This window comes from Chiloscyllium plagiosum, chromosome 21 (genome assembly GCF_004010195.1).
Source record: "Chiloscyllium plagiosum isolate BGI_BamShark_2017 chromosome 21, ASM401019v2, whole genome shotgun sequence".
In the NCBI taxonomy this organism is placed as follows: domain Eukaryota; kingdom Metazoa; phylum Chordata; class Chondrichthyes; order Orectolobiformes; family Hemiscylliidae; genus Chiloscyllium; species Chiloscyllium plagiosum.
The window spans coordinates 28538047-28549976 of NC_057730.1; the positions used below are offsets into that span (position 1 = coordinate 28538047).

Sequence of the window (11930 nt, forward strand, 5' to 3'; positions counted from 1 at the left end):
GAGATGGTCATTGACCTTCTTCCTTCAGTGATGAAGGGCTCCCGCATGAAATGTCAATTTTCCTGTTCCTCGGATGCTGCCTGACCTGCTGTGTTTTTCCAGCATTACTGTAATCTTGAGTCTAATTTCCAGCATCTGTAGTCCTCACTTTCGCCTGGCAACATCAGCTGTCAGGGTCTGGTGTAATGGCCTCAACCACTGGTCCTCGGGGAAGAGGACGTCCCTCCATTGCTCCACGCCATCAACCAGGACCTCCAGGTCCCTGTCCACAAAACAAGGATCCATGCTGGGGAGGTCTGGACAGTGCTAGCCTGGGCATACTTTTAAAGATGGCACCAGAGCGAAGGATAACTGGGATATCCCTGAAGTAGCAAGTCTTCTGGGTAAAGCTCGTGGTAGAATTGGGATTAGAGTGTCTCCATGGGGCTATTCTTGTCTGTTTCAAAATCTTTTAAATTGCGTTATGTCAATAGCTTGGTTTATTATAATAACCCTCTTTTCGCATGTGTAATAAATCTCCTTTTTTTTTGTTAAAACCAGACCTGAATCATTGCATGTTCAGAAAAAAAAACAACACATGAAATAACAATTTATCTATCAAGTGAAATTTTAGTTTAGGATCTGCTCCAACCATAACAGTTACAAACCCAGAATATATACCAAAAGCACAGGAGACTACAGAAAATACTACACAGGGATTCAGGGGAAATAAAAACAAGGACCAAAGAAATAGCATGCAGTTTTCATTGAAGAGATGGTAAAGTTTAGAGTGATAACAACCACAAGTCTTATCAAAAACAAAACAATGACTGAGTGAAATCAGAAATGACAGAAATCTGATGAAGAACATATTCCAGTCAGAGAAAACTGTGTCGAAGTTTGGCCAGCATACATGCCATATAATCCATTCTCAGTCAGTACTGTGAACCGAGAAGAGACAGTATAATAGATTATTTAGTCTTTTATGTTGAAAGATGGGTCAGTCCAAGAATTCTGACACAGCATGAACAGATACAAAATGATACCTTGTGAATATTCTGTGCCAATTCAGACACTTAGCTGCTTAATTCGGCCCCACCACCTGCTTCAATTTGCTGCCACCGTACTACATTATGGTCGCATTGTGCTGCTAAAAAAAACTGCAGCGACTGCCAAGGTAAGGAAAACATTTACTTTACTTAAGCTTCATCATGCCACAAGGTTGTAAGAGAGAATGCAAAGCAATATGACAATGCATCCGTTCCTGAGGTAATTATATTGTGTCTCATTAACAGAGCACATAGTCAGACATATCTCCTTCAGACTGTAATTTAAGGTATTTTCCTTAACATCAAGTAATCAGCATTTGACTTGACATTTCAGTTGGGGATCGAGTTGGGATGAGCCGATATGTAGAGGATTGAATGATTCATAGCTGTTTCACAGGCTTGCAAGGTGTGTTGCTTAAGGCTGCAAACAGGGTGGAAATTGAGGAATTGAAGAATCTGTTTTCAACTGAGGACGAATTTTATTATCTTTGTACATTGAGAAAACCTGCAATCCCTGGAAAGCCAACGTAGACTTGTCCTGCTGTGCGTTTTCCACAGGAAAAGAGATGTCAGTGTTTCTTCTGAAGAATACAGCATTGATGATGTGAACAAACAGCAGTGTAGGGCAAACTGAGAGTAGCTATTGTTGTCCTCTGCTGGAGCCTGTGATGTAAATGGTAAGAGCAATAATGACCTTTGACAGCCGCAGGCTGTGCAGTCAGTGCCCCATGGTTTTTCCATTGTGGCTGCAGCAGGTGACAAAGCTCAGGGACAGCTTCCTCGATGAAGCACAAGCGTCTCAAACATTGATCCCTGATCAGGTTGAGATTTGAAAAATATCTCTTGACGACCTATTAGGCCTCCTCTAACGCAGTTTCTTACCCGCACCTCAAACGCAGACCTACCTCCTTGAGCGTGAAATCAAATAGTTGTAAGGCAAACTAATGGAGAAAATTTCTGGTGAAAGGCTCAGCAGTTGATTTCCTCCCCAAGAGGACCACAGAGGGAATGAGCCCACAGGATGCTGCTAAGTACTAGAGCTGCCACTTATTTATCAGTTTGCTATGTGATAAATTAGGTGACATATCAGACCAAGGTTTAAAAATGGAGTACCCTTCTTTACTACAACAATGCACTTTCAGATATCTCTGTTGTGCAGTCTGCAGGCCTGGATCCATACCAATATTATGCTTGGCAAATGTTTATTGTGGGGTGGATACACATGCATCACCTCTCATTTTGGACCCTCATTGCCATTTTCTGGAATGACTCTGGAATCATATTTAGTCCCTCGTGCCTGTAGGAGAATCTTGAAGATAACATTGGAAAATGCAGTCGGAGCAGTTATTTTTGATGCCTATTGCACAAGTAATGCCACCTTCAAGAACCATTTCATAGAATTAGGATGGGAAATGATGAGAAATCGCAGTTTGTAACCAAAGGGTTTATATTAGTTTTGGCTCAATAAACAAAACTAAATAAATCCCCAAACCTGAGCCAGTTCATTCATTCTAATTTGTGAGTTGCCTAAGTGTCAGTGTACAATCACTTAATCATAATAAACACAAAATTACTCATTCCAAGTGGAGATAGTTTACTCTATTGGAATACATAATAAATCATACAAAGTATGTGCCAAGACAAGGCTTTCAGGTCTGTCATATCGTGTCAGTACATTACTGTAATGAGAGTTCAGAAAAGTCTGCCCTATTGATTTTTAAGACAAATAATTTCAGTTTACAGGAGAATGTACAGAGATTATGAGCCAAAAAAGGTGAAATCTACTTGTCTTGAATGAGCACTTGAGAAGACTGGAGTCCAATGAACAGAACCATGTTCAGTAAAAGTTTCCTTAATTGTCATAAACTTGAAGGTTAACAAATTCTAAAAAGACAAGTAACAATCTGCATGCATACAACTTTGTGGTTGGTAAGATCCACAAGCATCCACTCCCTCCACCACCAAACACTCAGCAGCAGCAGTGTGTACTATCTACAAGATGCACTGCTGAAATGCACCAAAGATCCTCAGACAGCAACTTCCAAAAGCACAACCACTTCCATCTCAAAGGATAAGGGCAGCAGATACATGGGAACATCACCATCTACAACTTCCCCTCCATGCCATTCATCATCCTGACATGGAAATATATCGTTGTTCCTTTACTGTTGCTGGGTCAAAATCCTGGAATTCCCTCCCTCAAGGCGTAGTGGGTCAACCTACAGCAAGTGAACTGCAGTGGTTCAAGAAGACAGCTCACCACCACCTTCTCAAGGCCGACTAGGGATAAGCAAAAAATGCCAACCAATGATGCCCACATCCCATGAGTAAATAAGAAGAAAGTAATTGTGCTTAATTTTGTTTGTATATAGTGACAAAAATATGAACTTTATTGTGTAGAACTTAACTCAATTATTTTTCACACTTTTAAAAAACTGGATATAATTCATGATTCCTTCCCAATTAAATGTAATTTTGATAGATATTTTTGTTTAGAAATGAATCATTAGAAATTTATTTTAGTAGCCTCTCATGAACATTTGATAGGAATGGAATTGCACCAGAAATTACACTTAATGAAAATCAGAAAGCCCAAAAGATTACATGATGTAAAATTTCAAAGTATCAGACCAATTACTCTGAAAACAAATCATATTTTGAAATGATATTCTAAATCCACACCACAAACTTGGCTATCCCAAGCAGCTTCACAAATATAATTAACCACCATGTGATTTTACAATCTACATTATTCCCCACGAAACATTAATAATGTGATCATTCTGTGAGACACTGTAACTGTAGTTATGCCCCAAATTTGCAAAGGCAATGTGCCCGAAACAGAAGATAGTTCCAGGAAAAAGGCATAAGAATGGTTCAGGCTATGGGATGGCATGGTGGCTCAGTGGATAGCACTGCTACCTCACACAGCCAGAGACCTGGATTTGATTTCACCCTCGGAGGACTGTCTGTGTGGAGTTTGCATATTCTCCCTGTATCCGCATGGGTTTCCTCACACAGTCCACAGATGTGCAGATTAGGTGAGTTCGCCATGCTAAATTGCCCATAGTGTCCAGGGATGTACAGGCGAGCCAGGGATTAGCTGTGGGAAATGCAGGGTTACAAGGATATGGTTCTAACTTTTTAAAGAAACTGCAAGACATTCCATTGATTCATGCCATGTAAGGTATATTTAAAGGTTACATATTTATACTTTCAGAAAACAAGTCCTAAACTCAAAATCTCATCAAAAATGAAAAATAAATATCAAACTACATAAATAAAACACACTAGACAAATCTATTTTTTTAAGTTTCCTGTACTAATAAATTTCAGACTGTGAGAACACTAAAAACATCTAACCATTTTCCATGTATGGAAATCCTCTTCCATGCAGAATAGTTAAATATAAAAGTCTAATTATGACAATAAATGTCCCTACTTGTACAGATTGTTTGAGCTCATAAAATACAGTCAAGCACATTGTCACTGATCAACCTCAGACAAAAAGTACCATTTGTAAGTCAAATCAATCTGGTATAACTACATTTCTGTTTCCTGTTTTCTAATGTAAATACTTAGATTGAATTTCAGAGTACATGGTTAAATAGAATACAGTGCAAGGGTTTAAAAATTGTTTAATGTTATCAGTTTATATACGATCAGATTTAAACACATTTACTGAGTAACTATTTGTAAGCCAGCGTTCAATTACAATTTAACAAAAAGATTTGTTAAAAGGGATAGGAATTTGGACAAAATTATGTCTACTTCAAATTACTTTCGATAAAGTAGACTGACCCTCAAATCATAATTTCTTCAGCACATGTCCCTTGCAGAATTGGCACTTCACTGTCCAATCAAAGTACATTTCAGTTACATTGAAATCACAATAAAAATACTTAAAGATCATTCTTATTTTTTCCTACATCAAATTAAATAAGGTGACCATTTACTTCAATGTTAATTTGAATCAGCTGAACATTCAGAGTAAGGAAATAAAGTTTTGCGGCATGCAGGTTGCTTTCCACTTCAACGGTTTAAAAATTCTCAAAAATCCTTCAAAAGCGCATATGAAAATGCATATGAAAAAGTTCTGTTTTAAAAGTGTACCTTTTTATTCCCTTTGTTCCCTGATAAAGACAAAAGCACTCATCACTTTCTCCATTCTTCTACACCCTGGCAGTACTGGCAGCATTCATGTCTCTTTTTTTAGAAACTCAAAAATTCCTGTGTTCTTGAATTCGACAGTTTATCATGTTGTAGCGACAGATGGTCAAACAGGGAAGAGCATGAAAATACTAAATACTTTATAAGCTCAGCAGAGTTTCAGATGCACTGTACTCCACACTTTGGCACACGGGCAATGCAATTTCTCCTTTGTAGTCTAACCAATGTTATTGTAACCCTTTGAGGAACATGCTAGCATTCTTACAGCAATTTAAAATATTGCTTTGTGATTTTACAACACAGATTACACTTTGCATCTTTATACCTCATTAGAAAGATTCAGCATCAGAGTCTGATAAGATTCATCCCTGCTTTGTCAATGAATTTCAATTATAATAACAATTAAAATGATCAAAAACACATTTGAATTCTACCAAGTGCTATAGCGATACAATACTCTAAGCTGGGAAACAGTTAGGAATAAGGGGATGATTGTGAACAATAGACCATTATTTAAGCATTCAGCAGAGTGTGAAACTCTCAGAATTTTGAAAAATGCAATACACTTCAAAGCACACTCAATCCTTACAGGGTTAACACTCATAGGTATAAGACACACAGCTTTCAAGCACATAATATTCTGCATTGTTATATTGCATCCCTCTGCCATTCATTTCAGCAGTTTTACAAATCCCCCTCCTGATAACCAAGCTAACAGTCACATACGAACACTAACCTTTCCGTATTAATTTATGTTCTGCAATTCAGCAGGAACAAAAGCAACGCAGGAAAAGCAGCTATTCAGTGTCACATTGTCCCAACAGCCTCCCCAACAACGAGCCTTGCAATTCAGCCCCCTGACTCACAAGCTGTCCTTAATTGTTTAAAGTCTTCCACTGCCTTACCTGAAGGGCATCTCCCATGACTGCAATTAGCTGCCAAGATTTCATTCTCGGCTGTGAAATGCCTCCTGTTCCCTCACCAGGAGAACCAGAGAGGTAGGGGAAGGAATGAGAAATACCCACGTGCTGGCAATATAAATGACTACAGACATCTGTCGCACTTACTGTGCATTTACTCTGTTCTGCTCCTCTGCTTCCCTTACAATGTTTGGATCAGGTACGGAATGCTCTTAGGCTGGCCCACAAAAAAGGAAAGGTCACCAAATGGGCCAGGAGCAAAATACAGCAGGTCTCCTCAATTGGGTTGAGGCCAATCTTTTGTTACTTATCCTGTATCACAATGACACTCAATACAGCCTAATCAAGTCACTGCATGGCAAATAACAGTTCAATGGTTCAGGTACTATCTATTTCTGCTGCATGTGTCTCTTCCTTGTTCTTTCAAGCATTAAATATGTGCCACATGACAGAATAAGGCACCTTGCAAAATCTGTTGTGTCCACACATGGAAGCCAGTGCACACTGAAGACTGTAGGTGCTGGACAATCAGACCTATTATTATTATTTAGGGATTCCCCAACTTGATTTAAACTCTAATATGGAATAAAGCAGTCTCTGCTGCATTTTCTAATGTTTCAGCATTAAATCACAAAAGCACCTTAATACACAGGCAGCAACATTCACACTCATTCCCGACTGATTTAAAAATGTGTTTAGCTTCTTTACAGTTTGCTTTTAACCATCAATATGTGTGATCCTTCAAGGTGTCCTGATTACTCTGCTAATGTCACTTATTAGTTGTCTGATAGAGATCTGGTTTGGTAACTTAAACAATCTCAATATGATTTGTCACATTTGAGGATGCACTTGTAATCTTCCAAGGAAGCTTAATGGAGCAGATTTTATATAAAAACTGCACAGTGATTTATGATACCTACCGTAATACCCACTATGAAACTGCATTCAACGTCCGAATACTGTAAGTGTTGGGTTACCAGATATGTGTTGCAGACTATAACTTTACAACCAATCAATTATTACTCAATTAAGGGAGGAAGGTAAACAGTTAAAGCTGATCATGTTCTGCCAGAATCCACAATGTTCTGATGTGAAGTTCTTTTTTAACCTGAAATGTTAACCCTGCCTGATTTGTTCCACAGACATTGCCTGGCCTGCTGAATTTTTCGAACTTTTTTTTTAAACTTACTTCAAATATCCACCATTTACAGTTATTTGGTGATTGTTCTTAATTACCAATCATTTCTGCTCAGGTAAATGTTACAATGGTGCCTTGGAATAAACCTGTAACATTAACACAAAATTTTAAAGATGGAGTTATATTTTATGCAATTCTGAGTTTTGCTTACTCCAGGACGTATTAACCGTTTAAATATTGATTGGTATTTTTAAGCTGTGTATTCCATTTATAGAAATTTGTTAGTGGAGTGCATTTGTAAAATTAGGTTTCTGTGATGAATCAGATTCTGAAGTTTACATTCAAACTGTTTTTCATTTTCAAGCATGAGCAGAAATGACCCTTTTCAAAATGTATTATTCCATAGAATCAGTTCAATATTACCAAACAGTAGTGACTGAAGTTGGCAATTAAACTGTTAACTATTGAAAAAATCTTAACATTCACATCTGTATTTAAAACTTGCAGAAATACTATCACAACCGTGTTGTTAATTTTTACAAAAGCAATTGTAAAATTGACCTCATTTTGCAAAAAAATAGTTTCATCTGATTGTAACTGGACATGGGCACAAGAACCTAAATACATGGCTGTTACAAGTCACCTGACTATGCAAGTTCTCTGTGGATTACATTGACGCCCGCCATGTAACAACTCTCACCCAGATGACAACAACTCATTGTGAGAATGTAAACTGGACATTGATGAGGAAAAAAAGTCACAAGTCGTAGGTGGAAGGGAAGATGTTTCGGGAATGCAAGTTTTTGACTTATTGTCATGTCTGATTATTGTCATGTGTATTTTACAATGAAAGGTATTGTATAGTGAGGCCACTGTTTGGTGCCATCTTAAAATACAGCAAAATGTCTTGTATAGGTCATCTGGCAATAGTTGGCTTGCCAACTAAGAATAATTCAAAGAGACAAATTGCCTAGACAAAGAGAGAGTTTCCATTTGGAACCATCCAGAATAAACATCTCTCCAATCAGAGCGAGGAAAAGAGATTTTAGCAGCTGTAAATTTGCAGTTTACTTCCATAACGTAACTTTAGAGCCTGCAGAGCCAAAGGTCAGGAGTCCTCTCTATCTTCCGAATGATGTTGCCCTGTGAAGCCAACCAGCATAAGAAAACAATCCAACTACAGAAGCAATCACAGCTGCCAGAAAAGGCTTCAAATGTCAACTTCTTTACTTCAACAAAAAGGAGCTCAAACAATACTTCAACAGCATACCATAAGAATGCATTGGGGCTTTCTCCTTCAGCGTTCCTTTTGCCTAATATATAACTCCTAATCTTTATTAGCACTGCTGTCTCACAGCACCAGGGTCCCAGGTTCGATTCCAGCCTTGGGCGACTGTCTGTGTGGAGATTGCACATTCTCCCCGTGTCTGCGTGGGTTTCCTCTGGGTGCTCCAGTTTCCTCCCACAGCCCAAAGATGTGCAGCTCAGGTGAATTGGCCATGCTAAATTGCCCGTAGTGCAAGATGCAAGTCAGAGGGGAAATGGGTCTGGGTGGGTTACTCTTCGGAGGGTCAGTGTGGACTGGTTGGGCCAAAGGGCCTGTTTGCACAGTGTAGGGAATCTAATCAATCAGTTAACTGCCCTTGCTGGGCGGTCATGAGAATGGTAATAATATGGGTCTGGTCATATATGGTGTTATCAAATGAGGTTTGCATTTGATTTGGACAACTCTGTGGGTTGGATTTTAATTTATTTAAGCTGCTTTGATTAGGTTTTAATAAGGACTGGGGAAATATGAAATGAGGGATCCCCATGTTGTTTACAGGGGTTTAATTTCCACAACCTGCACAGTGATGGTCGCAGTCTGGGTCTTTGCTCAGTCTGATTTCCAGTCAACTGGGACCAATATACTGAAAGCAGCAAGGCAAGGTAGTCAATCTGTACCCTGAAGTAGGGCAAGTGAAGGGCCAGATGGATCCCAGGGTGGGGAGGTATCTCAGGAGTGGTGTGGGTGCAGATTGCCACCATTCATCTCCACCACCACCATCCCCAGGACCCTCAAGTCCCATGGGAAAGAGCTAGTCAGATTCTGAAATCAGGATGTGTAGGGTGGATTGGGGTGTCACATATAAGAGGATTTGTGGGCCTTTTGAAGGAGTAAAACAAAGGCGCGTAGCAGTACTTGATGATTTTGAGGGGGATTTGGAGATCCATGAGGGAGGCCACAGGACTGAGGGTGGTGATGGAAACATCAGGAGGTTCGAAACCTTGGGATATGTTCAGAGACTTCAGGGCAGGTCAAAAGACTTGGAGTTGAGATGTGATCAAAGCTTTCAGAGAAAATGCCAAAGCTTTCATGGTGCAGGTCAGGGGCACATTGGAAGGGTTGAGGGGGGACCTAGTCATGGGTGATTGCCTAGGAAAGCAAACTGGACCCAGGAGGTCTAACAATTGAAAAGGCCTTCAGGTCCTCACCTAGTTCCCTGAGGCTTTGGAAACCAAGCTATCCATGGTTCAGTTTAAGAGGGAATAACAATGAGACTTGCAGCCTCACTGAAATATTAAGTTTCAAACGTCTTCCTTGGAATGTTTCAGTCTCCATCCTATTGGAACTGAAAGAGGGTGACACAGAGCAGTTTTGTGACAGGGTTAAGGATGTTAACATTTTAACCTTCTACTCATCAGAAAACCTCTGGGTTTCTTTTAACCATGTTTCCAGTTCCACTTAAAGCAGGCCCACAATATCTCTGTACAAGACTGACCAACATCTATTTTCTGGATAAATTAATTCATCCATTGCACTAAGAACAGCTTGACTTATCATAATTCAGGATGGTCTACAATCCAATCACAAAAACATATGCACATGAGGAATGGGAGCAAGAATAGCCATTCAGCCCCTTGAGCATATTTCCAATTTGATAAGATTGACGTTGATCCGATTACAGCCTCAACTTTACTTTCTGGTCTTTCCCACTCACATACTCTTTAGTCCTTTATGCCATCAATAAACTGCCTAACTCAGCCTTAGAAATATTCAAGTTTAGTGGTAGTATCCCTACCTGCATGCTAGGAGGCCTGGGTTCAAGCCCTACCTGCTCTCGAGATGGGGTAATAACATGTCCAAACATGTTGATTAGAAAATGTATGACTCTTCGAGTGGATCTCCACTGATCTCCAAGGAATAAGCTGCCACAGATTAACAAACCTCAAAGAAAAATATCTCTCCAAGAAAACTGTTTATTTTTAAACTGTGTCCCCCTGTGCCCTAGACAGCAGTGGTTCAAGATGACAGCTCTCTCAAGGGCACTTAAAGCATGGGCAATAAATGCTGATCCAGCCAGCGATTTCTGAATCCCCGAATGATTTTTTAAAAAAATTCTGACACCCCACAGTGGGAAACAACCTTTCAGCATGCACTCTCATTCTTGTAATCTCCAAAGGGCACATGCACCAACCTTTCTTCATAAGGCAACTCCTTCATCCCAGGAATCAGTCAAGTGAACTGCTTTGTGCTGCTTCCATTGCAATTATTTCCTTTCTTAAATAAAGTGATCAAAACTGCACTCAGAACATTCCAGTTCCCTGTATAACTGTAGTGAAACATCTCTACCATTCTGTGGCAGTCACCTTGCAAAAAGCCACATTTCCTTTGCTTCTGTAATCAATTGCTGTACCCACATGCTAACTTGATGTGATTCCTCAACCAGGACACCCAGTACCAGTGAGCTCTGCAAACCTCCTCTACTTCAACAATACGCTGATTTTCTATTCTGTTTCTCAAAGTGGACAGATTCACATTACACCATATTGTACTCCATCTGCCAAATTTGTGCCTGTTCATCGAACCCTTTGCTGGCGCCTTATGTATTCTTCAGAACTTACTCTCCTAACGACCCTTGGGCCATCAGCAAATTTTGTTACAATACGTTTAGCTCCTTCATCCAAATTCTATTGGTGACTCTGTATCAATGATTGTGATCCTGCGGCTTCTCTTAAACAGGTATTGAGCCTCAAATATGGACATTAGAGAATTAAAACCTTTTAAATAAGCCTTTGCAAAATTTGGTAATGATTAGTAGAATTGAATCTAGCTTTCCCCCTTTAGGACCCTAGAGCACCATCTGTACCCCCCTCACATTATTCATGGCTATCAACAAAAAAAATTGTAAAGTTATTTAATACTCATTAATGTTGAGGTGGAGCCATATTCTCTTGCCCATATAAATTTCTAGGACACATAGATTCTTTTGAGGTATAGACTTATATGGACTGTTATTTCATTAGAATGGACGGCTTTGAGGTATGTAGGGAAAAGGTGTTGGAAATTCTGGAAAGGGTGAAAATAGATAAGTCCCCTGGGTCTGATGGCATTTATCCTAGGATTCTCTGGGAAGCAAGGGAGGAGATTGCAGAGCCATTGGCCTTGATTTTTATGTCCTCGTTGTCTACAGGAGTAGTGCCAGAAGATTGGAGGCTAGCAAATGTGGTTCCCTTGTTCAAGAAGAGGAGTAGGGATAACCCTAGTAACTATAGGCCAGTGAGTCTCACTTCCGTTGTGGTCAAAATCTTAGAGAGAATTGTAAGGCATAGGATTTATGAACATCTGGATAGGAATAATGTGATCAAGGATAGCATGGTTTTGTGAAGGGCAGGTCGCGCCTCACAAACCTT

The 11930-nt window shown here is 39.6% G+C and overlaps 1 protein-coding gene across 5 annotated transcripts in view; it reads right to left on the reverse strand.

Moving 5' to 3' along the window:
* Positions 1-11930, reverse strand: part of rbfox1 (RNA binding fox-1 homolog 1) — a 1725607-nt gene that overhangs the window by 1270901 nt on the left and 442776 nt on the right. The window contains exon 1 of one of the 5 annotated variants that reach the window (XM_043711614.1): positions 6104-6236. The exons of 3 other annotated variants lie outside the window; for them this stretch is intronic. In XM_043711614.1, the coding sequence (XP_043567549.1) occupies positions 6104-6148 (45 nt within the window). In that variant the 5' untranslated portion in view covers positions 6149-6236. Of the gene's footprint in view, positions 1-6103; positions 6237-11930 lie in introns of those variants that run through there. One more of the 5 variants, XM_043711600.1, reaches the window with a different exon arrangement.